Source organism: Vombatus ursinus, unplaced genomic scaffold, assembly GCF_900497805.2.
Source record: "Vombatus ursinus unplaced genomic scaffold, bare-nosed wombat genome assembly UNPS02011014.1, whole genome shotgun sequence".
NCBI lineage: Eukaryota > Metazoa > Chordata > Mammalia > Diprotodontia > Vombatidae > Vombatus > Vombatus ursinus.
In genome coordinates, this window is record NW_020950792.1 from 1,378,970 (window position 1) to 1,404,088 (window position 25,119).

The 25,119-nt window shown below is 34.0% G+C and overlaps 1 protein-coding gene across 1 annotated transcript in view; it reads left to right on the top strand.

Annotated features, from left to right (window-relative positions):
- The window catches only part of UGGT2 (UDP-glucose glycoprotein glucosyltransferase 2), a 212,746-nt gene that overhangs the window by 121,366 nt on the left and 66,261 nt on the right, over positions 1-25,119 (top strand). Inside the window, exons 21-27 of the mRNA XM_027855699.1 lie at positions 2,624-2,830; positions 4,046-4,177; positions 5,610-5,737; positions 11,725-11,820; positions 14,834-14,936; positions 16,744-16,823; positions 20,494-20,683. Of these exons, the coding sequence (XP_027711500.1) occupies positions 2,624-2,830; positions 4,046-4,177; positions 5,610-5,737; positions 11,725-11,820; positions 14,834-14,936; positions 16,744-16,823; positions 20,494-20,683 (936 nt within the window). The remainder of the gene's footprint in view (positions 1-2,623; positions 2,831-4,045; positions 4,178-5,609; positions 5,738-11,724; positions 11,821-14,833; positions 14,937-16,743; positions 16,824-20,493; positions 20,684-25,119) is intronic.

Here is a 25,119-nt window from a genome sequence, read left to right on the forward strand (position 1 = left end):
TCTCCCTCATAATGGCCAAAAGAAGTATGAATGTTCTTTATTCATTTTTTTCTGAGTTTCTGTAGGCTTTTATTTTTACGCCAAAAGTTTTACAGTACCCCAGAACCTAATATAGTACACTTAAGTTGTACAACATCATAACGATTGAAAAGCATATTTGAAGACTGCAAATAATTATGAATTTCAGAAATATGTATAGTAGTAGTAGTATCATAATTATGTAAAAAGCTTTAATAAATTCAATAGGAACATAACCATATTCCAATATTTGGAATTCATTGATCCTAGAAAATAGGGAAATTCCTATTTCCAAATCTTAAACTAGAGCCAAAATAGCTATGGTAAATGAGATTAGTTCTACATCTTATATCATTTATTATAATAAATTCCAAGTACATAAAGCCGAAGTTGGAATGTTATATTTATCAAAATTAGGAAAAGAAAGTTCTCATCAATTCAACAAATAGGAAAATTTTATAGTAGACATAATAGATAGAATTGATTATGTAAAAAATTAAGGTTTTGCAAAACAAAAAGTAATGCCTTTAGGATTTTAAAACCCACAAGTTGTGGGAGAAGCTTTCCTAAATTCCTTACAGACATCTGTCATACAAAATCTAGATTTAAAAAAGTAATATCATAGATATAAAGCTTAAAGAGGCCATAGAGTTTCCCTAATCCAACTCATTCATTTTATAGATGAAAGAACTGAGGACCAGAAAGTTTAGGTAATTTCCCCAAGGTCATCAATGTAGTAAATAACAGAGCTGGTATTTGAACTAATATCCTGTAACTTCAAGTTCAGCACCCACTACCTTCTGTTCCTGTATGGATGAGAAGTCAAAGGTATTCTCAATAACCACCTGAAAAAATCATTCAAACTTTAATATTTGGATAAATGCAGATTAAAACAAACCAGAGACAGCATTTTTTATCCAGTATATTTTGATAAGTAGGTAAGAAACTGACAACAAGTATGCTATTTATTGTACAGTGGATGGATCTGTTAATTCAGGCCTGCACAACCTGTGGCCCATGGGCCACTTATGGCCCTCAGGCCGCTTGCAGCATGCCAAAGGATTTTAGTGGCCACGAAAAATGAAGAGGAAAACATCTTTTGTACGCAGAGGAAATCCTTTGACTGCAAGAGGCCCGTGGGCTGCAGGTTGTACAGGCCTGTGTTAATTAATGAAGTCTTTTTGAAAAGAGATGCAGCAAAATTTTGTATCTTCTTTGTTTCATGTGTTGCCATAGCCCAAGAATTCATCACCAAGGTATCTGAGGTAGTAAAAGATACCAAGTGTCAAAAAAATATAAAAAAAACCTCAGATCTTGGGATTCAACAAGGTGTCAGTGAGGATGTGTGCATTCCAGGTATGGGTGACAATAGCCTATACAAATCATAAGGAGCGTTGTAATATACAGGGAACAATTAACAGGCCACTGTGTCTAGAATAGAGAATCCAACTGGAATAGAGAATGGGAAGAGAAGAGGGAATCAGTTGTGGAGGGATTCAAATGCCAGGCTTAGGATTTTGTTTTTATCCTAGAGGCAATAGGGAGCCGACGAAGATTTTTGAGTGTGGAAAGTGACTGGACGTGGACAATGACTTGCTTACAAAAGTCAATAGAAAAAGGAGAAAGGGATAGGTTGCTTTAAAACTGTATTTCTTGATTATCTTTAAGATCTGTACTTTATGAATATAAATTCAGCAACTATGTGGAAGATGGATTGGAGAGAGGAGACTGGAAGCAATGAAACCAATTTGGTGACTATTGCAATAGTTGATGTGAAAGGTAATATCATACAAAACAAAGATAGAGGCTGTGTGAGTAGAGAAAGAGGAAACCAGAGGCAATAAATGTTTCAGAGGTGGTTTATCAACAATACTTAGCTTATTAATTATGAGGGTAGAGGAAGAAGCACTCAATGACTCTGATTGTGAACCAAGGTGACTTAAGAAGATGATGGTGCCATTAGAATATTCATGCATCGTAAGAAACGACAATTACAAAGAACGCAAAGAAATATAGGAATATACACATATGAAACTGCGTAGAATGAAGAAGTCAGGATCACCATATGCACACTTCTTTCAACCATGGAATATCAGTAGTGAAAAGATGCACAGAATAAAAACAGAAGAGACACAGAAGTCAACAGAATGCCTTTGTGAATTATTTGGTTCAAGTTAATATGTACTTTTAAAACTAAGTATAAATAATGGAGTTTATGGATTTCTGTATGATCGTTTTTCATTTTGCTTTTTTGAATGTTTTTATTGAAAATTACAAAATTAAGAATTTTTAAATAGCTAAGGAAATTATGTTCCCTGTGATAAATAGCAATCAGTTTCTTCTTGTGTGTCCTCATCCTTCAAATGTTCCCCTTTCTCCTCCAAAATTTCCTTTGATCAGTACATTGTAATGAAGTAGATGTGTCTCTGCAACTGAATATCAATCACTTTTTCCTCTTACAAAATAATAATTTAGTTTTTGAATGAAATTATAATATTTATAAATAAAAGCCAAAAATGTATTATTCTAAGAAAATCTAGCTAGCAAATGGGTTAGAGAGATTTATATTTATAAAATTTTACATAATTTTTTTGTTGTTTAACAGAAAACAAGTATTCATACTCGGTTGGGAGTTATTTATAATCCTACATCAAAAATAAATGAAGCAAACACAGTTATTTCTAGAGGAATTTTGGCAGCTTTTCTTACACAGGAAAACAGCTATTTAAGAAGTTTTCTTAATAAACTGGCAAAAGAAGAAACTGCTAAAGCCTTGAACAGTGGAGTAAAAATAAAGACATTTCTTCTTCCGGTCAGTAACTCCTTGCATGAAAAAAATAAATGCCTGATAATCATTTTAAATATCTAAGTCAGTGAACTTTTACAATATTATTTTATTAGGAAATCTTAATAAATAAGCATCATCAATAAAAATATCATATGCAGCCTAATCAAGTAAAAATGATATTGCTATTGTACATGTACATTTATTTAAAATTCTTTCAGGAATGAGACCCCTGATAGCTAAACTGTTGCCTCTTTACATGTTTAGTAAAACTGATAGTGTCCTTATTGAAATAGATGCTAAAGGGGAAATTTTGGAAGCAGAGAGTAGGAATTGACTATATATAGAACATCCTCAATCACTTAATTGAAGTGGATCTATGGAGCAGAGAATAGCTACTTCACTCTGCCCCTATGGTACAGGAGCCTGAAGTCCCTTCATAGAACTTCCCAAATGTCACACACCTGGTAGAAGTAAAACATTTGGTTCATAGAACATATCATGGGAATGTACTTGAATCATAGCTGCATCCAGGATAGAAGATTATAGCACCTCTAGGAATGTATTTAACAGTCCCAGGCAATGTTATATCCTTATCTCCTTCCTATGTCAATTGTAATATTTGGTGGAGTGATTAGAATGATCTCCTAGACTCTGGAAATATAGGGCACAGTTCCTAGATTAAAGAATACACAGCTCTGTTCCAAGGTATTAGAAAGTCCCTGAGACCGAGTAAAGCTTTATTCACTTTATCTGAGGAATATCTGTAGTATTAATCTCAAGGCCACATAGCTAATAAGTTTAAAAGCTTTGTCTTCCTACTCCTAAGTTCAGTGTTCTTTCCACTGACTAGAAGAACATGCATTATCTTGAAATGTACCTATTATCTTAGAATTCAGATAACTGAATCTATGAAATAAAAATCTGCCTTTGAAATTGATGTGGTAGAAGAACATTTTTAATTTGAACATAATACTTGAATGACTAAAAAGTATGAACTTTACACTGAAAGCATCAATACTTATGGAAGTCCTTTGGCTTAAAAGTTATTAATAACTAAGACCTTTCATAATGATAGGTTTGGGGGCTTTAATTTTTAAAAGTCAGTAATTTTATCATTTTTTTAGATAGTGAACGAAGGTTTATGTGGGAAAACAGTGGTACCTAAATATTTTAGGGAAAATTTTGTTCCTTGATTTTTGGAATGATCTGTCTAGTTTCATTAATTGGCTTCTGCTTCAGGGAATGGTTGAGAATGCTTTTGTAAAGAAGTACAATACCCTTGGAATGAATGTTTTCCAAACTCACAAATTGTTCTGTCAAGAAGTCCTCAAACTGCCTCCTGGGGAAAGAACTATTATCAGCAATGGGAGGGTAAGTAGTTACAATACTTGGATTTTTTTTTTCAAAGTGAAACTATAGACCTTTGGTTTATATTATAAATTCTGGAACTTATTAATTGGTTGAATCTTTTTTTTTGCCTGCATCCTTACATAGAATTTGCTATGTGTTAAATAATGAACAATATTTTTGTATAGATTTTGGGGTGTAAAGTATTATAAACTAAACAATGAAACTGGTAGTGTCAGCTTTCTGTTAGAAAATACTTCTCAAAAGTTAACAGAATTTAATGAAAGATTAATTTGCTTTTCCTTTTCTATGCAGAATAGACACTGTTTATGAACTTTGCATGATGAGGGATAGATAATTTTGATTCATTTTGTTAAGACTGACAAGAAACCCAATTAAATAAAGTTATCCTGAGAATATTTAAAAATAAAAACTGGAAGGCAAGCAACAGATAAAAAATAGAAAAGATCTATAAAGATTTTAATAACAAACTATATTCTTACCACCAAGGGTAGTGGAGCCATCACATTTGTATTCAAACATTAATAATTCTAGGTAGAGTGGAAGCTAGAAAAAACAAATATGGGAAAAGCAACTAGCCACAAGGTCTTACCACCATATACCCTATCCAAATCCAGCCTGCAATAGCTAAGAAGCTCAGGTGGGATAGAGTTGAGGGCAATCCCAAGTAGCAGCTTCTAAAATACTTCAGCCAGGTACATCCTGTAATCCTTGAAAATTAGGTAGTTAGCATATTATAGGTTTTTTACTCTTACTGTTTGAAAACACCACTTTCAAAAAAAAATCTAGTAATTGTTTAATAATTTCTCAGAGACAAGATTACCATTCTGGTATTAAATTGGTTAATTTAAAATAATAATGCTAAACTAGAGAGCTTTTTTCCCACAATTCATATAACTTTTAAATCAAGATTGATTAATATTCCTTTAGCAAAGCTTGGGGTTGAGGTTTTCCTATGGGTCTTTACTCAGTAGTTCCTTTCCTTTCTTACCTATCTCTACATTAATAATCAAAAACATGTAATGAGAATTTTTTTTCATGGATGAAGAAGGAAAAAATGCATTTGAAAGATTTTTAAAATGTGGATAGCACTTTTGTATTGTATCTAGTTTGAAAATGAAAGACCTTTGGGTAAGAAATTTAAAGGATAAACATTTGTGATTTAAAATAAGACTACTCAATTTGGAGTAATACTCTAAGTGTTTATTTAGTCACATCCTTCGTGGTTTTTGAAAATATTGTTTAGGATTCCAAATAAAGTATTTCTTCCTTACATTGGAATTGGTATTTGGTACAATTAATAGAAATGGTAAAAGCTGTTTCCAAAGCCAAACTTTCAACATAGTATAAAAACTCTTTGATGCTAAAATGAAGAATGCTTTTTAAAAATGTATTGTTGAATAGGAAAGCTAAAAAAGAATTATTTTTCTTCAAGATCCTAGGACCTCTGGGCAAAAATTATTTACATGCAGAAGATTTTCAGTTGTTGGAAAAAATAACATTAATTAACTCAGCAAAGAAGATTAAAGCCATTATTAAGGATATAGAAATCAGCTCCAAACGGTAAACATTTTAATGATATTAGACCAAAATTGTGTAAAATTTGATCTTCTATATCTAATGCTTTCTCTATAAAGATATAACTATTTTATTTATTTATTTCTACTAAAACTGTCACTCAGGAAAAGTTATTAACTCACTACTTCAATTTTTCCATTTAAGTTTCTTCATGTAATACCCATCTAGAAATAAATTTTTCCTTCAGTCTTAGACATTACTCTATGATATACTGAATACATTAAAAGAAAAATGATGAAAATAGTAATATTTTTCCTAGATCAACAGACTCTTTAAGAGTTAGAAAGGATCTCATTGGTCATCTAGTCCAACCTGTGCCTGACCAAGCATTGCCTCTACAACAATGTGTAGAAGATAATTTTTGTGGAAATGTGGAAAAGGTAAAATTTTTTAAAGCATGTTGAGGGGCCAACCCAGAGCCATGAGTAGGAGAAATCTGATTTTACTATGGTTGAATACCAGGCAACACCTCAACCCACTCGCTTTTGTCATATATATATATATATATGTAGGCCCAAGCTCCTTATACCTGGACCATTGCAACAGTCTTCTGGTTGGTCTCCCTGCCTCATCTCTCCTTATTCTGGTTCATCTTCCCTTTAGCTGCCATGGTGTTCTTCCTAAAGTAGAGATTTTAGCATGTCCTAATACCCACACACATTGAATGCTAATGGAACCTCATTACCCTCAGGTTCAAATTTGTAACCCTCAGTTTGGCTTTTAAGGCCATATACAACCTAACTGCTTCTTCTCCAATCTTCTACATATCACAGCTCTCCATATACTCTATAATGCAGCAATAGTGGCCTTTCTGTTCCTTGCACATAACCATCAATCTCTTAATTTCATGCCTTTTCACTAGCTGTCCCCCATGCCTAGAATGCCCTTCATTCTCATTTCTTCCTCTTGTCTTTCCTGGCCTTCTTCAGGACTCCTTTTAAATCTCACCTTCTGCAAGAAGTTTTTTTGTTTTTGTTTTGTTTTGTCTTTGTAGTTTCCTTGCTCTCCTCCTCTCAACCTTACCCCTGCCTACTAGTGCTTTCTCTATGGAATTAGCTCCCATTTATAATATCTTTTATATAGAAAGTTGTATAAATGTTGTCTTCCTGATTAGAATGTGAGCTCCTTAAGGGAAGAGACCATGTTTTTGCCTTTTTTGTGTATCCCCAGCACTTAGCATTGCACCTGGCACATAATAAGAACTTAATAAATGATTTTTTACTAAGCCTAGTAGGTATAGGAACTGAATAAGAAATATATTTCTTGTCCCCACCCTTTTTTAAGGGAGGGACTGAGAGAGGGAAAGAGGAAGTAAGGACCATTTATTATAAATACGAATAGTCCAACAATACAGATTAGGGAAAGCAGTTCTGGAATTCGCTGAATTTATTGTTTGCTTTGGCCACTGAACGTGTATTTATTGAGTGCCAGCTATATATAAAATGCTACGCTAGGCTCTGTGAAGAAGAGAACGCTGTGTTAGATACAGTCTTTATTTTGAAGAAACTCCACAGCATTTGACAGCACAGCCTAAAAAGATCAGAAAGAGGGAAGCAGGAGACTACTGCACTAGTTCAGACATGACATGTTGAGTGATTGTAACAGGACAGTGATCAGTGAGAGATGGAAAGAATGTGGTGAATCCTAGAGATATTGCAAACAAATACTGATGACATATTGGGTACTGGGGAAGAAAGAAAAGGAGTATGAGAGAGTTTATGGGTTATATGATGTGAGGCTTCTTAGATTAGTTTACAGATTGTTAGACTTAAGAATCAGGAATCCCTGGATTTGACCTTCTCTTCTGTTGCTTAGTGGCTATATTTCTACTCAAACAACAAATTCTATGAGCCTCACTTTAAAATGGGGACTATACTTGTCCCAGTTGTAAGATTCAAATGAGATAATTTATGCAAAGCACTTTGCAAACTTTAAAACCCTATATATATATATATATATATGAATGATAATGATGATGATGTTGATAATATTTTACTTAGCTGTGGGGTAATAGCTCGCTCTCATTTGATCTCTAAGAGAGAAAGAGAGAGCAAGATGGGAGACACATGTCCACCTCTCTATACCCCTGTCTTCCTATTATTCTTCCTCCCTTGCCTTTTAGGCAGAAATGTAGATAAGTAAGAGTAGAGTGAAATAAGAGAGGAAATATAGTTGAAGCTAGATTATGGAAGCAGTCAAATTGCAAGCTAAAGAATTTTTATTTTGGGGGCAGGTAGGTGGTGCAGTAGATAGAGCACCGGCCCTGAAGTCAGTTGGACCTGAGCTCAAATCCAGCTTCAGACCAAACACTTGATACTTACTGGTTGTGTGACCCTGGGCAAGTTACTTAACCCCAATTGCCTAAAAATTTTTTAAAAAAAGGATTTTTATTTTTCCTATAGATAATGGAGAATGATTGGATGTTTTTTAAGGGGAATTACTGACATGGTGAGATATATTTAATAGTAAATTTATAGAATCACAGAATCTCAGAGTTGGAAGGCACTTCTAGTACTTTCCATATATAGAGTCATCTAGCCCAATCCATATGTGACAAAGAATCCTCTCTACAACATCTTCAACAAGTATTTTTTCAGGAAGTAATTAGAGACTTCCGGGAATGAGGAGCTCACCTTTTCTCAATGCAGCCAGTTCCACTTTTTTTCAACTCTTACAGCTACAAAGTTTTTTTTTTCCCCAACAACAAAATGAATTGTGCTACTCTTCAATTTTGACCCCCTCCTTCAAGTTCTGCCTTCCAGGGCATAGCATAATAAAGTCAATCATTCTTCCATATAAAAGGCCTTTAAATATTTGATAGTTGTCATGGTCCCTCAAGTTTATTTTTTCCAGGCCAAACATCCCTATTCCTTCATTTGATCATTATCATTCAATCCTACTTTGCACCCTGGTACAGTAGGAAAAATGTTAGTCAATCAAAACCTCTGTTCAAATCCTACCTCAGACACTCCCTGTGTGACATTGGAGAAGTTACTTTAATCTTTCTGAGGCTTAGTTTCTTCATCTTACAATGGGGATAATAATGCCTGTCACATTTATCTTACAGGGCTATTATCAGGATCAAAGGAGATAATGTCTATAAAACAGTTTACGACACTTAAAGACCTAAATACACATTAATTCTTATTACTACTCTTTAGACTACCTTCAGTATGTCAGTGTCCTTCCTAAAATGCAATGCCCAGAATTGAGCACAATGTTTCAGATGGACTGTACCAGTACAGAGTAGAGTAGGACCAACCTTTGCTTCTTTCTGCACATTAAGACTCTAGTCATAAAGCCAAGAACAAGTTAGATTTGCTGACCATCTGTTCTCTCATGTTGAGTTGTCAATTCACAAAAAACCTCCTTAACTTATATGAGCTTTCTTCTTGCTATTTCTCACCCCATCCTGTATTTGCATAGTTGATTTTGACAGTTGTGTGAAAGACATAAAAGAGAATGCAAGTGTGGAGAGACCAGTTATAAAGCTTTCAAATAGTCCTAGTGGGAGGAGGTGAAGTCCTAAACTAGTGTGGTGACAATGCAAGTAAAAAGAAGAGGATGGGTAGAGATGTGGACATGGTTGGATAGAGAAATACGGATTTAGACTTTACAGGACTTAGCTACTGACTGGATATGAAGGGAGGAGGACAGTAGGCAGAGAGGGAGAAGGAAGAAAGAGCAGAAAGTCTTGCATAGAAGGTCACTGCCGTGGAAATCAGAGCTGTTTTTCCAGATCCTTTTTTTGTGTTGTCTTCTCCCATTAGAATGTTACCTACTTGAGAATAAGAACTATCTTGCTTGTATTTGTTTTTCCAGCCCTTAGCTGGAGTTCCTTGCACGTAGTAAGTGCTCAATAAATGCTTTAGCTTGATATCTATCTAAATAGAAGAGGTGTATGGGTGCTCAGGAGAGACTAGTATCTCTGGTGTGAGGTCTGCCAAGCACTTTTTCAGGGCTGCTTTCCACCTTTGGTGTCTACCCACCACCTAATTCTTACCTGTGGCTCCAAGAAGCTGTGGCATATGCAGTAGCCACACTTTGATGAACCATTTCTGCAGGCTAAACCAGGTTGAAGGTAACCAACAGGCCTCAAACCTGTCAGTGAGTTGGTGGGAAGGGTGTCTACCCCATCACAACTCTGATGCGTTGGCCACATTGTTTGAAAGCCAAATGTACATTTACCTAAGAAACTATTTTATAGAAAACTCACACAAGGCAAGTGTTTGCAGGGAGGTCAGAAGTAATATAAGAACACTCTCAAGGTCTCTCTGAAGAACTTTGGAATGGATTGTGAAACATGGGAGACACTGGCACGGGACCACCCAGTATAGCATGCTTGCATCAAAGAAGGCACTGTGCCCTATGAGCCAAGCAGAATTGCAGTAGCTCAAAAGAAACATGAGATGTGCAAATTTAGTGCCATCTCCACTCCAAATATTCATCTTGATTATTTACACCTGACCTATGGTAGAGCCTTCTGAGTTTATATTGTTCTGGTCAGGCACAGTCAGACTCACTGTTCCTTGACCCCAACATAGTGATGTCATTTTGGTCCTCTTTGAGCATGAAACACAACAACCAACCAATTAAGCAGAAAGAACAAAATATTGAACTCAGATGCTGTGCAATTATAATGACCAATCATCCCCAGTGAAGATAACACTGTACCTCCTTCCCTTTTAAGATATGAAGAAGAATGATGTGGACCACTCTGTATAGTTGAAGAAATTTTGAGGTGTTTATTAGCTGTGCTGCATGGGTTGGGAGAGTTACGTTACGTAACTATATTAATAAAAAAACAAACGACCAATACAAATCTGAAAAGAAATTATTGTAGTACTAACAATTTCAAAAGCATAGTAGGAACAGAATGCAAATTGAAAGGGATTGAGGAAAATATGTAAAGGTGATGAGGAGGTGTAGAAATCATATTAGAATAGTATAATTTTTTTAAAAATAAATTTAGCAAAGTAGAGATTTGCTTAAGAATGCTGCCATTGAATGGGTTGAATCCAGATTCCTAGTGTTCAAAGACCTCCATAACTACCTGCCCTGCCTTATCTCCCACTAATCCCTAATGTATTCTGTGCTCCAGCTAAGCTGCCTTCACTATTCTTAAATTTACCTTGTTCATTCTCACCTTTATTCTTCTCTTTTGGCTTGACTTGCCCTATTTTTCTCCATTTATTCAGTTACTACCTGTTTTTCAAAACATACAAAATTCTATCTAATTTTCAAAGCTTTCTCTAAATTCTAGCAATGTTATGCTGTCCTATATCATTGCTGCATTTGACAATTTTGTCTATATCATGTTTTGGAACGTGTCTATATCTAGCACTTGAATAGTCCTCATTATTTCTTATGTTTTATCCTTCAAACTAGATTTTAAGTCCCTTGATTATGTCATATACGTGTTGCTCTTCCCCCACAAGCCTACTAATCCCCCATGATTAAGGTAATATGAGACACATATTAGGCAAATAATATGTATTTATTGAATTGAACAGTTAGATTTACAAAATAATCATCTTCCTTTTACAAGATTATTTTTAGGATACTATAGACACTCATTGAATAACAATATTAAGAAAAATAACATAGTAGTCAGAATTAAGGTGAGGGTGTGGGGAACATTTGTGTCTCTTCTCTGTTCAGATTCCATCAAAATAGAGCCTGTTTTTTCCTGTGTAAAAAATTTTTTTTATAAAAATAAATGTTCCTTTTTCAAAGAGCATAGGAGGTAATTCCTTTTTAAAAGTGACAAAGTAAATGAAGGAAGTTAATTCCCTTTATGTGGAATGATGGGAAACATAATCCCAGCTGAGAAAATTAAAAATTCATATTATTCAAAATGGTAGAAGTCATGGCTTTGAATTATGCATTTTTCAAGTCATGAATTATAAAATGAAACCTAGAAGATTATTTGCATCAGAGAATTCACAAGTTGTTTGCTTTGTTTCATTTAGTGGAAGTGATCTGGTTATGAAAGTGGATGCCCTTCTGTCCTCTATGCCTAAAAGTGAATCTCGACATGATGTCACATTCCCTAAAGAACAACACAGGTAAGACTGTAATCAAGAGTTTTTTCCCCCAAATTGTTTAACAATGTTTTTAATATGTGCTATTGGTCATTGACTGCCACTATATTGCTACTTTATTGCCTCTTCTGGCTAGAGTTAACTCTAGGTTCTTAAAATAAGATTTAGAGCTGAAAGGGATCTTAGAAGTCATCTAGTCCAAACTTTTCATTTTACAGATGATAAGACTGAGGCCTAAGGAGGTTAAGTGACTTGCTCAAATTGACAGCTATTAAGTGAGAGAGCCAGGATTTGAACCTGGGCCCTCTAAATCCAACACTCTTTCTACTACCCCATGGTATCTTTGGAAGGCTATACTAACAGGATGCAAGCTATGGCATTTCCTAACCAAGTTGAAAAGGTATTGATAAACCTGGAAACAGGCTGTTTTCTTGTCATTTGAAAAACAGACCAGATGATTTTAGAGAAGCCCATTACCAGAAGGTTGGCCACCATGTGAAATTTTGGCCACAGAAACTTGTGAAAAGTCATCTGTAATAAGGTAGAGTGGGGTTGTGATCTTGTTGGTGGCAGGAGTGCCCATACTAATGAAAACTCAGACCCTTTGAAATATTGTCCATTGTAATTTATATGGTACCATAATAAAAAAAATCATCATTAGGGAAATACTGCATACTATTATTTGATATCATTGGCATACAGTCCTGGATAGTCAAATATTCTGGTAAATAGTTTTTGTATGTATACACACATATATTTATACATAAACACATACATATGTACACATATACCTATGTGTATGCATACATGGACCAAATTATGTATGTATGTACACAATATGCCATGCGTAAGATAATCACATTGCATCTAAATTAAGATTAAGAAAATTTAGAAAGTAATTCAGTTTTTATTTTATAGTAGGAGACATTTCAAAGTTCTGATTAATAATGCTTGCAAATAGCATTTATAATATGTCTCAAAAAATATGATAATATTTTAGAGTCACAAACTAATTTATAATACTACATAATATAACCTCAATAATGTTTGAAATTATATTTTTACTCTGTTCTGCCTGGATTTATCTGTTTTAGGGCCAAAGATCTACAAGAGAAATAAATCAGATACCCTATAAGTAAAAAGTAACAGTTTAACTTTTAGTTTTTACCTTTGTATTCGTTTTACCAACCACAGTACCTTAAGCATAGTAGGTTCTTTAAAAGTATTTTTGAACTTAATTGAATTAAAAAGATTTAATCTCCTTTAATTCAGTGCGCTATTTTAAACTAACTTAATTTCATCCTTACAGTTGTGGGAAAATATTCAAGGTTAAGTCTGGTAAATATAATGCATCATAGCTAGAGACTAAGCTTCTATTACGTATTGAAGAATAGCTCCTCTCTTGATTAGAACTATTCATAACTGAAATTATTCTTGAATCTCCATAAACGCATTTATTTTTCTCATGTAGGATCCAGGCTAAGAAAACAAATGTTCATGTATTAATCCATATGCATGACAAAATAGAAACCCTTACTTAACCTTTGAAGGCTAAAAAGAAGTATAATATATGAATATACTTGTTAGTTCTGGTTTTAGCTGAGAATCAACCTGAATTATTGTCCCCCATTCCATTACTTATTAACTCTATGAATGTAGACATAGGCCTTCTACTGTTTCAGTTTTTTTATCTGTAAAGTAATAACAATGGTACCTTATCTGTTTTAATATAGGGGACTGGGCTAGATGATCTGTTACTGTCCCTTCCCCTGTGACATGATCACATAATGTATATAGGTTGTGGTAATAAGGTAATGACATTTTTTTTGACATACTGGAACTTGCAAATGAATATTAAAAGTAGTTACTTTGGAGGCAATACACTTATTGCAGTTATGCTGCCATTGCTTAAAACAGTTTTAAAATTTATTATTTCTTCTTCAGAGCTTGACATATTATCTCAAATAGCATAAATTGTGGCAAATCCTGCTCATTTAATAATGTACCTGAAACCTTGGAATTGTCTTTGGTTTCTCCCTTTCCCTCACACTTAATATATTGCTAAATCATATCAATTCTACCTCCAAAATATCGCTCAGTATCTATCCCCTCCTTTTCATTCCGTTGCTAATATCTTAGTTCAGACCCTCATTGCTTCTCACCTGGGTTATTGCAGTATGCCTTTAACCAGACTCCCAGAGCCTAGTTTCTCTCCCTTTCAAATCATAATGACCATTTTAGTCTTCCTAAAATTTAGTTCCAATCATCTCCCTCTTAAAAAAAAAGAAAAAACACAACTTTTTACCTTCAAAATAAAGTACAAATTCCTCAGTCTTTCCTTCAAAGTACTTCACACTAGGACTCTGGTGTCCTTCACAGATGTATGACTATGAATCCTCTTCACATGTTCTATGATACCAACAAACTATATTACTAAATATTCATTGAATACAAATTTTACCTTCTTATCTTAGTACCTTTATTAATGCTGTTCCATCTACTTCAGAATAACCTTTCTTTGCATCTCACCTTGTCAAAATCTTGCCCAGTCCAAATGTTACCCCCTCCATTAAGCACCTTTCATATTCAAATGTTATCTTTCCCTCCTGAACTTCCACCCCACTTTGTACTCTTCCGTGAACACATAGTTTTGTCTCACACTGAAATTTTTTATGTGCTTGCCTTAGTTCTCCTGCTAGATTGTAAGCCCCTTGAGGGCAAGAACTGTGTCTTGCTCATTTGTTTATACCTGCATTTACTTAACACTTAGTATGAGTTTAAACAGTATTTGTTGAATTGGAAATAGCAAGTCATTAAGATCAAGTCTGGTAAAGAAGGCTGACAATTAGATGGAAAAAAAATGCTTTGGGTAAAAAATGAAGCATAACTATAAATTATAATAAGCCTGATTTTCTCATAAGGTAAACTGACTCTGAAGACAGCTATAATAGAGGAGCAAAGGTTATGATGATGGTAACCTTTGCCTAAATTCAATTTTTTCCTTTTTATCTCATTTATTCTTTATTGTTTTTTCTAGTGTTATAAATGTAAATCCTCAAGAAAGTGATGTATTCTATGATGTCATTGCTATTGTTGATCCATTAACAAGAGAAGCACAGAAGATGGCTCAATTATTGATTGTAAGATGATACAAAAATTATTTAAATTAAATAATCCTTTTTAAAGTTGTAATTAGCTTATTCAGATTAATGTTTTGTTTTGTTCTGACATCAACTATATATAAGCAATTATAGAACTACTATTTTATTAGGCATTTCAAATTCCTCTTTCAGAAAAGGTCACACAACAAAGGCAGTTTTGTTTCTGCTGTATACAATTTAATACTTTTTTTTTTAAGGCAATTGGGGTTAAGTGATTTGCCCAGGGTCACACAGCTAGTAAGTGTCAAGAGTTTGGTCTGAGGCTGGATTTGAACTCAGGTCCTCCTGACTTCAGGGCTGGTGCTCTATCCACTGCACCACCTGGTTGTCCCCAAATTTAATACTTCTTTTTAAAAACTCTCCATTTCATAAGTTCCCAGTTTCATATACAATCTCTTTTCTGTTCTTTCTGTATTGAAATGTTTATATTTATTGATGTTAAGTTTATAATAAAAAAGAAAATTTAAGAAAGAAAATAAAAATCACTTTAAAAACTCTAAGGAAATTTCAAGGTTGCTTTTTAATTCTTGCAGCAGTATATTGTAATAGAAAGAACAGTAGATTTCAAGTCCCACATCTTCTGTTGATTGGTTATATAACTTCAGGTTATATAACTTCACGTAACTTCTTAGAAACTCAGTTTCCTAAAGTGTTAAAAAGGGAAACAATAATGCTACTATCTCTCTCACAGGCTTATTGTAAAAGAAATGCTTGTAGGTTAAAACTTCATGTAAAGGTAAATTGTTATTAATGTTTATAATGCATATATTCTAACCACTGAATTATGCTACTGAATAATGTAAAGAAATAAAATATTTAGTAGCAATTTTTATTCATTAAATAATTTTGGAAGGATGTTCTCATTCAAGTTCTTTATTAAATTACTAAGCAGAGTGAACTTCACAGTTTTTTTTATTATGTATTCTTTTCTTTTAAGATTCATCAGTTCAGTTTTGGATTTCATACTTCCATATATGACCACAAAACTATTCAGACTAAAGCTAGGAAACAATATCTAGACAGGCTGAAAACTGGCGTGAACATGATGCTTTTGTATGAGCTCTATTTTCAACATTATACACACACATTTTTTTTCCTTTAACGTATCATTCATTCAAAGGCATTAGGGTTACACTATATTACATTACATAGCATTACATTATATTAGGGATGTGTTTAGGTCTGAGCAATTCATGTTTGGGCAAAAGTCTTAAAATGTGAAACTCATTTATACCAAATTATATTAATATTAATAGAACATCTTCCTCTGAAAAGTTAAAAGCATTTCACACATTATTATTTCATCTTTCCATCATTAAGTTATTTATTGGAAGGAACAGGTAGAGTCACTATTTTGCATGTGGAGAAATTAAGGTTAAATGACATCCAGGGTAACACAAATTGTAAGTGATGAAACTGAGACAAAAACCTATGTATATTAAATATGAGTAGGTATGTACTGCTTCCTCCCCAATCTCATGGTCTTTTTCTTGCATAACTTCTTTCTTTTCTTCCATTACCCTCATACCTGTTTTTCATCTTGTCTAACAATTCTGGCAGATCACTTGGTGTATTATCTACTCTGGGTTTGGAACTGCCACAGTAATAGCTCTAAAATTCTTTTAAAAGAAGATGAAATTCCATAATTTCTTTGCCATGAACTGTTGATTCTCTGTATGTTTCTTATTTTCTGTCTCAAATAATGGCTTTATCTCATTGTTTCACACTAAGGAAATGTGGTCACAATCAAACTGTAGTTTTTGATATATAATATTTTTTCTAATAGGTACTTGGCCAGGTTGTCAATATGAAGTTGAAATTGTTTATGAACTGTAGGCCAAAGCTTTCAGAGGCACCACTGAAGAGGTGAGTAGTTGCCTGAATTCAGCAAACATTTATTAAGAATGATCAAGGCACTGTTGTGGGTCCTAGATGCTGGATACTAGCTGAATGCACAGAACATGGCTCTCTCTATGTAGATAAAGAATTCTGCTCCTCAAAGCTTGAGCTGGGAATGTGCAGGACTATGCCAATGTTTGACAACAAGGGTAAAAAGTAATAAAGACAAGACATCTGGGACCACAGTTGGATTGATGTTTAAGGAGAACAGTAGTCAATGGGGTATAGAAGCATAAAGCTTAGTAAATTTAAAATAATGTATTTCTGGGAGGAGAGTTTAGTTTTAAATACAAATTACTGTTTTCAGCTCATTGTGATCTAAATTAGCTTCAGGGCATATAGAGCCTTAAACAATGTTAACTGCGCTGACTTTACCCTATTTTTAATAAATTATAGGCAGAGATTTTTTCATAAATTCATATTAGAAGGCAGTTTAAAACAGAGCTGACTATTATCCAATTTAACAAACAGGTATTAAGCATCTAATGTGTGTGCAAGGTACTGTGCTAGACCTTAGAGATACAAGGACAAAAACAAGATAATCCCTGACATCTAAGAGTTTGTACTTTGTGTATACAATCATTGTCTTCCTTGTAGCTACTTCTTTTTTTAATTTTATAATTTATTTTATTTTTAATATACTGAATAAAACAAACATTTCTATAACATAGTATAATTTTTAAAAAAGATGATGGCACATGAAACTACAAATCTATTATGCACAACTTGCCATTCCTTTTAAATATAGAATAAAGTTATTATGTGTATTTCTTTTTTTCCTTTTTTTCTTCCCTCTCCCCCCACATCGTAGAGATGGCTAGTATTAGACACAAATATATGTGTATATGTGTGTGTATACACATATATATATGTAAAACCATTCTATACATACTTCTATTTATCAGTTCTTCCTCTGGATGCAGATAACATTTTACTTCATGTGTCCTTTGTAGTTAACTTGGGGATTTATAGTAGTCAGAATGACTTATTTACTCAAAATTGTTCTTAAAACAATATTGCTGTTACTATATGAAATGTTCTCTTGGTTCTGCTTATTTCACTCTTCATTATTTCATGTGTCTCTCCACGTTTTTCTAAGATCATTGAGCTCATCATTTCTTATAACAGTAGTATTCCATCACAGTCATGTGCCACAACTTATTCAGCCATTCCCCAGTTGACGGACACCCCTGTCATTTCCAATTCTTTGCCACTACAAAGAGAGCTGCAATAAATATTTTAGAACATATAGGCTCTTTTCTTTTTTCCCTAATCATCTTTGGAAAAAGACCTAGTTGTGGTATTGCTAGGTCAAAGGGTATAGGCAGTTTAATAATTCTTTGGGCATAATTCCAGATTGTTCACCAAAATAGTTGGATCAGTCCACAATTCCATCAACAATGAATACATCCCTAATTTTTCCACATACCTTCCAACATTTGTTTTCAACCATTTTAACCAATCTGATAGGTATAAAATGATATCTCAAGATTGTTTTAATTTTCATTTCTTTAATCAATAATGATTTAGAGCATTTTTCATATGACTATAAATTGTTTTGATTTCTTCATAAAAAACTGCCTGTTCATATTCTTTGATCATTTATCAATTGGGGAATGACTCATATTCTTATAGACATATTTGAAATATGAGACCTTTATCTGAGAATCTATCTGTAAATTTTTTTTCCTAATTTTCTGCTTTCGTTCTGATCTTGGCTACATTTGTACTGTTTGTACAAAATCTTTTTAATTTAATGTAACTGAAATTTTCCATTTTATACCTCACTCTGCTCTCTATCTCTTTGTTATTCATAAATTGTTTGCCTATCTATAAGTCTAACAAGTAATATGTTCCATGTACTTCAAATTTTCTTGTATTATCTCTCTTTATATCTAGGTTATGTATCCATTTTGACCTTATCTTGGTAAATAGTGTTAGATATTGGTCTGCCCAGTTTCTGCCATACTGCTTTCCAGTTTTCCCAATAATTTCTACCAAATAATGAATTTGTTTCCCCAAATCTTGTCTTTATACTTGTCAAATACAAGATTATTATATTTATTTGCTACTGTAAATTCTGTCGACTCTGTTCCATTGATCTACCTTTCTATTTCTTAGCCAGTGCCATATTTTGATAATTTTGATAAATTTTGATAATTACTCCCTTATAATATAATTCAAGATCTGATACTGTTAAACCTCTTTCCTTTACATTTTTTTCATTAATTCCTTTGATATTCTTTTTTTCTTCCAAATGAATTTCATTATTATCTTTTCTAATTCAGTAAAATTATTTTTGGTAATTTAAAAGGCATGGCATTAAATATATAAATTATTTAGGTCAAATTATGATTTTTATTATATTGGCCTTGCCTACCCATGAGCAATTAATATTTCTCCAATTATTTAGATTGGATTTTATTTGTAAAAAAAAAGGGGGTGTTTCTAATTTTATATATATAGTTCCTAGGTTTGTTTCAACAGGTATACTCCCAGGTATTTTATACTGTCTAGAGTTATTTTAAATGGAGTATCTCTTACTATCTCTTCTTGCAGTTTGTGAGATACAAGAGTGTTGATGATTTATGTGGATTTACTTTATATCCTATTACTTTGCTAAAATTATTCATTGTTTCAATTTACATTTTGTTGAGTCTTTGAGATTTTCCAATTATATAATCATGTCATCTACAAAAAGAGATAGTTTTATTACCTCATTCCCTATTCTGATTTCTTCTATTTCTTTTTCTTCTCTTATTGCTATTGCTAGGATTTCCAATACAATATTGAACAGTATTAGTGACATCCTTGTTTCACATCTGATATTGCTGAGAAGGCTTCTAGCTTATCCCTATTACAAATAATGCTTGCTGATGGTTTTAGACAAATGCTTTTTGTCAATTTAAGGAAAAATCCATTTATATCTATACTCTCAAGTGTTTTTAATAGGAATCAATATTATGCTTTTTCTGCACCTATTGATATAATCATATTTTTACTTTTATTATTAATATAATCGTGTTAATGGTTTTCCTTATGTTAAACCATCCCTGCATTCCTGGTATAAATCCCACTTGGTCATTTAACAGTTCTTGATATTTTGCTACTTGGGATAAAACAAGAATAAGACTGCTAAAGGCAATTTGTCTAACTCAGTTTATTAGGCTTTTTCAACTTGATGCTCATTTTTTATTATACATTTGTAATAAATGCTTTAAAAAGTCATAAAGGTAAACACATTTGAAATCTATCTTTTCCTCATTTTTCTTTCTTCTGTTAGTGGTGTCAAGAAATAGGTAAATGGCCCCAAAGCAGATAACATGAGGAAGTTAGGTGAACAGTCAGTAAGTAGAATTTATTCATTAACTACATCATCAGACCCCAACTTAATTCCACATAAGCTAAAGTGGGATTGTTCTTATCAATATATAATAAATAATACTCAATAATACTCTTGGCACTATTATAGTATATCTTAACATATTATGCTTTTCTACCCACTGATAGATATTAACTCTGTCTAGGTTTTTTTTTAAATCAAGTAATTTTGATATAGCAGTCACTCTGTTTTTATTTGAAAGGTATCAGTTGAAACTTAGGATCCTATGCTTATCTTTGTATTTTTTATCAACAGCTTTTACCGGTTTGTTTTGGAACCAGAACTGACTCCAGGGCCCAATAATATTATTTCCTTGGGGCCTATGGCAAAATTCCTAGAAATACCTGAATCACCTCTTCTGACCCTCAACATGATTACTCCTGAAGGCTGGTTGGTTGAAGCAGTACACAGTTCCTGTGACCTTGATAATATTTACTTAAAGGATGTAAGTTGTAATTTCCAGTTATTTACAAGAGATCCAACTAAGCTAGCTTCCCATTCTAAATTTGATACTATTATATTCATAGAGTTGGAGTGGCCAGATGGAATAGCTCAAAGAGTATCACTGAAATATGTTTTGCATCCTCCATACTTCCCAATCCAATCTCACTGTTAACATGAAGTGTACACCTAGCTCTTCCAGATTCAGCATCTCAGACTCAGTAATCTTGAATATTATTTACTTCATAAATAATATATTCCTTAATCATTTCTTTAGGTCATTTCAGGGCTTTTGAGTGGAATGGAAAACTTGGACAATTAAAGACCAGTACCTGTAGATGAAGGGAATCAACTGTTACTATAGACTTATAATTGAAAAACTCAACCCTGGCAGAACAGATGTACATATATAAGTATATAGATAGAGATATATAGATATAACTGTCTATATCAATATATCTATGTCTATAAAGTGTTAATGTGTAGCACAGCTTCTAGGAACAGCTCTCCAAACTTGAACTGACATGTTGCAAATTGCATTAAAGTAAAATTACCCAGGTGGCAACCACTATCCCCAACTCAAAATACTGTATGGGTTCATATTCCTAAAAGTGTAGTTCATAAGCCCCAAACTGTACATTCATTATTAATAGTCAGTCAGTAGACACAATTAGCTTAAAGCAAAGAAGCTTTAAAAAAAATAGCTGTAGAACATTCCTTAAAAACCTGGGAATCATACTTCCATAACTGTCCATGGCCTTAGTAAAAAGATTGAGCACATACAGGAAGTATACCTCCACTTCTTCTACTTTGACTCCTCAACTCTTTGCAATCTGGCATTCTATCTCATTCCTCCATTTAAACTGCTGCCTCCAAAATTACCAATGTTCTCTTAATTACCAAAGTTGATGTTCTTTCTTTCAGTACTAATCCTTCTTGACCTATCTGCTGCATTTGACCCTGTTGACCACCTGCCTCCTGGATGGTTTCTCTCAAGTTTTTATGACACTGTTCTTTCCTGGTTTGCCTTCTACCTATCTGACTACTCCCCCTCCCCTGTATCTCCTTTGCTGGCTCATCATCTACATCATGGCCTCTGACCATGGGTGTTTCTCAAGGTTCTGCTCTAGGTACTCTTCTCTCTATATTCTTTTTCTTGGTAATGCTATTAAGTCCCATAGGTTTAACTATCATCTCTTTACAGATCTACGTGTCCAGCCCCCATCTCTCCACTGATCATTAGTCGCAGATCACCAGTTGCCTACTAGACATTTCAAACTGGATGTCTCAGAGACATCTTCAACTCAGCATATCAATTTAAAATTAAACTATCTTTTCCCCTGAACCCCCCCTTTTTTAAATTTCCCTATAGGGGCAGCTAAGTGCTGAAGTGGATAGAGCACCAGGCCTGAAATCACAAAGATTTGAGTTCAAATCTAGCCTCAGACATTTACTAGATATGTGACCTGAGCAAGTCACTTAACTTATATTTGCCTCAGTTTCTTCATCTGTAAAATGGGGACAATAATAGCATCAACCTCCTGGGGTTGTTATGAGGATCAACTGAAATAATAATTGAAAAGCACTTAACATAGTACCTGGTACATAGTAAATGCTATATAAATGTTCACTACTCTTATTAGTAAAGACACCACCATCCTTCCATTATCTCAGGTTTGTGATCTCATCTTCTATGTTTCATTCTTCCTTACCTTACATTTCCAATCAGTTGCCAAGTCTTGCCATTTCTGCCTTCACATAATCTCTCATTTATAACTCCTTCTCTCCACTCACATAAACTACCACTTAGTTCAGGACCTCAGCAGCTCTTGTCCAAATAACTACAACAGCCTCCTCATTAGACTCCCTGTTTCCAGTCTTAGATCACTCTAGTCCATCCAAGGTAATTTTCCTTAAGCACAGATCTGACCATGTCATTACCCTAATCAACCAATTCTCCTGGCTTCCTGTGCCTCTAGAACAAAACAAAAACTCTTCTCTTTAACCTTTCACAACCTAGCCCCAACCTAACTTTCCAAACTCAGTATATATTACTCCCTTTCCAGAACTCAATGTGTAGTCTTTTCAAACTAACCCTCTCTCTATTCTTCACACACATTCCATTCCCCATCTCTAGGCCTTTATACTGACTGAACCCATGCCTGTAATGCCACTCTCTCCTTGTCTCCATTTCATATAGTCTTTCTTCATTTAAGATGTTGCTCAGACATCATCTTCTGCATGAACTTTTTTTCCTTATTCCCCAACCTAAACTACCTTTTATTTAACTAATGTGTGTGTAATGTATGTATATATACATATACATGTACAGACATATATATGTTTATTAATTTTCTACATATATGTCATATATATATATATATATATATATGTATTTTATAAGTATTCATTGTCTACTCCATTGGAATATTAAGCCCTTTTCAAGTAGAGATTTTTTCATTCTTTGTACTTATATCCCTAAAGCCTACCATATTGCCTGGCATTGGCAGGCACTTAGTAAGTATTGATTGATTGATTGATTGGGACTATGTGACTAAGATAACTCATACCTACAGCATCAAAAGACCCCTATATCCTTTCTCTTTTTCTAGCGTTCTCACTGTGCTCCCTAAGTTCTGTGTCCTTCCTTGGCAAATCACCAAGATAGGCTCCTTGGGCCAACTCTGCTCAGCTGCTTGATTAATGACTTTCAGGATGTATTCTTCCTTGAATACGTAGTTATCTCTTCTCTGCTGCCATACTCCTTAGAGCTGCCTACATTATCATTCCTTGAATCCCTGAACATGCTCTATATAGGGACTGGTGTCTCCTACAGAATGAGTAGCTATCCTACAAGATCCCATGGTTGATGGGAGGGGTGAAAGAGGAAGAAATGCCTTCGGCCACCCACCTATTTTGTAGTAGAAAAGCAAGAGGGAAGGCGAAGAGTGAACCCCTGTACAGACCTTGGTTCTTCCTCCAAAGCTAGCTCTCTTCTAGACTTCCAGGGTTCATATTCCACAAAGCTCTTCTGCTTCAGTTGTCTTCCAAAGGCTGACAGGCTTGTTTTTATAGAACACCAGGCACATGGCTATCTTCAGTCAGCCAAAGGCAAGCTGCTTCTATTCATTCCATGAAAGAGAATTTCACACTTCATAAAGGGATAACAGTGCAAAAGCTTTTCTTCATGCTTCACTTAAAATGGTTAGCACCATCTTGCCCCTTTTGCCTTCCCCTTCAATGATTTCATCAAGTGGGCAGGAGGAGGGGCAAGAGACCAGTTGAGCAGGGGTGATCTTACAAATTCCAGCTCACACCTTATTCAAAATAAATGCAAGTTAAATTTTTGTAGGGGAGAGTAATAGCAGCCGGGGGGATCAAGAAAAGTTTCTTGTAGAAGGTGGTATTTGAGTAGAATTTGAAGAGTTGGATGCTATCATATTATTCTACCACTGAAATTAGCTTTATAGATGCCTGTTAAAGAATATTTCTGTAACAAGTTGCTTAACCCTTCCCCTTACAAGCTGATACTATTAATAAGACCAGTATGCATTTATAGAACAAAGAAAATAATGACCTTTCTTCATCTTCTGTACAAGGACCATAAAGACAAAAATCCTAGGCAGGCAACCCTAGGATCATTGGTTTCAATATTGAAAGGTTTTTAAAGTCATTTTAGCCCATATGCTTCTTCTTACAAATGAGTGATGAGACCCAGAAAGGTTAAATGACCTGTCCATGGTCATAAAGGTAACAAGTGTCAGAGATAGATTATAAAAACAATTTCTCTGACTCTAAATTCAGTCCTTTTCCCACTGTACCACAGTAAGATTAAAGGAAAAGTCAGAAAACTGTAACATTCCCCATGGCATAGTAATTATATCTCACCCCCACCCCATTATATATACATTGTTAAAGACTTTAATCTCAGCTGGAACCTTGTGAAAAAGAGTGTGGGCAATGACCATCATTCAACCATTGATCTGGGGAGAATTAAGAGAAGACAGAAAGGGATTTCCCTCTTTTGAGCCTGAGTGAATATATAGTAGGTACTTTCTCAGACATAAATAATTGACTTGAATAGTTAAAAAATAAGTTGAATTTGTGTAACTTAATCTCTAAAGGAATGTTAGTTCTGTAATAATAAATAACCAATGGCATTTCAAATACATAAACTAAGGAAGTGTGGAAAAAACTTTACATTTAATTATTGATAAACATGATTCACAGCCTACAGTTAAATATCTGAATGATTCTGGCACTACAGAGGGTCCTAAAGATACCAGGGAATATAGTTAGCCACAATTAACAAGTAATATTGGAAATGTCTTTTAACTCAAACCTTTTTAAGTACCTTATAACTTAGACTCTTGCCTTAATACATTTTTTTTCCTTTGCATTCTGACAGTGCTATACTACTAGTCATAGTTCTGTGTACTG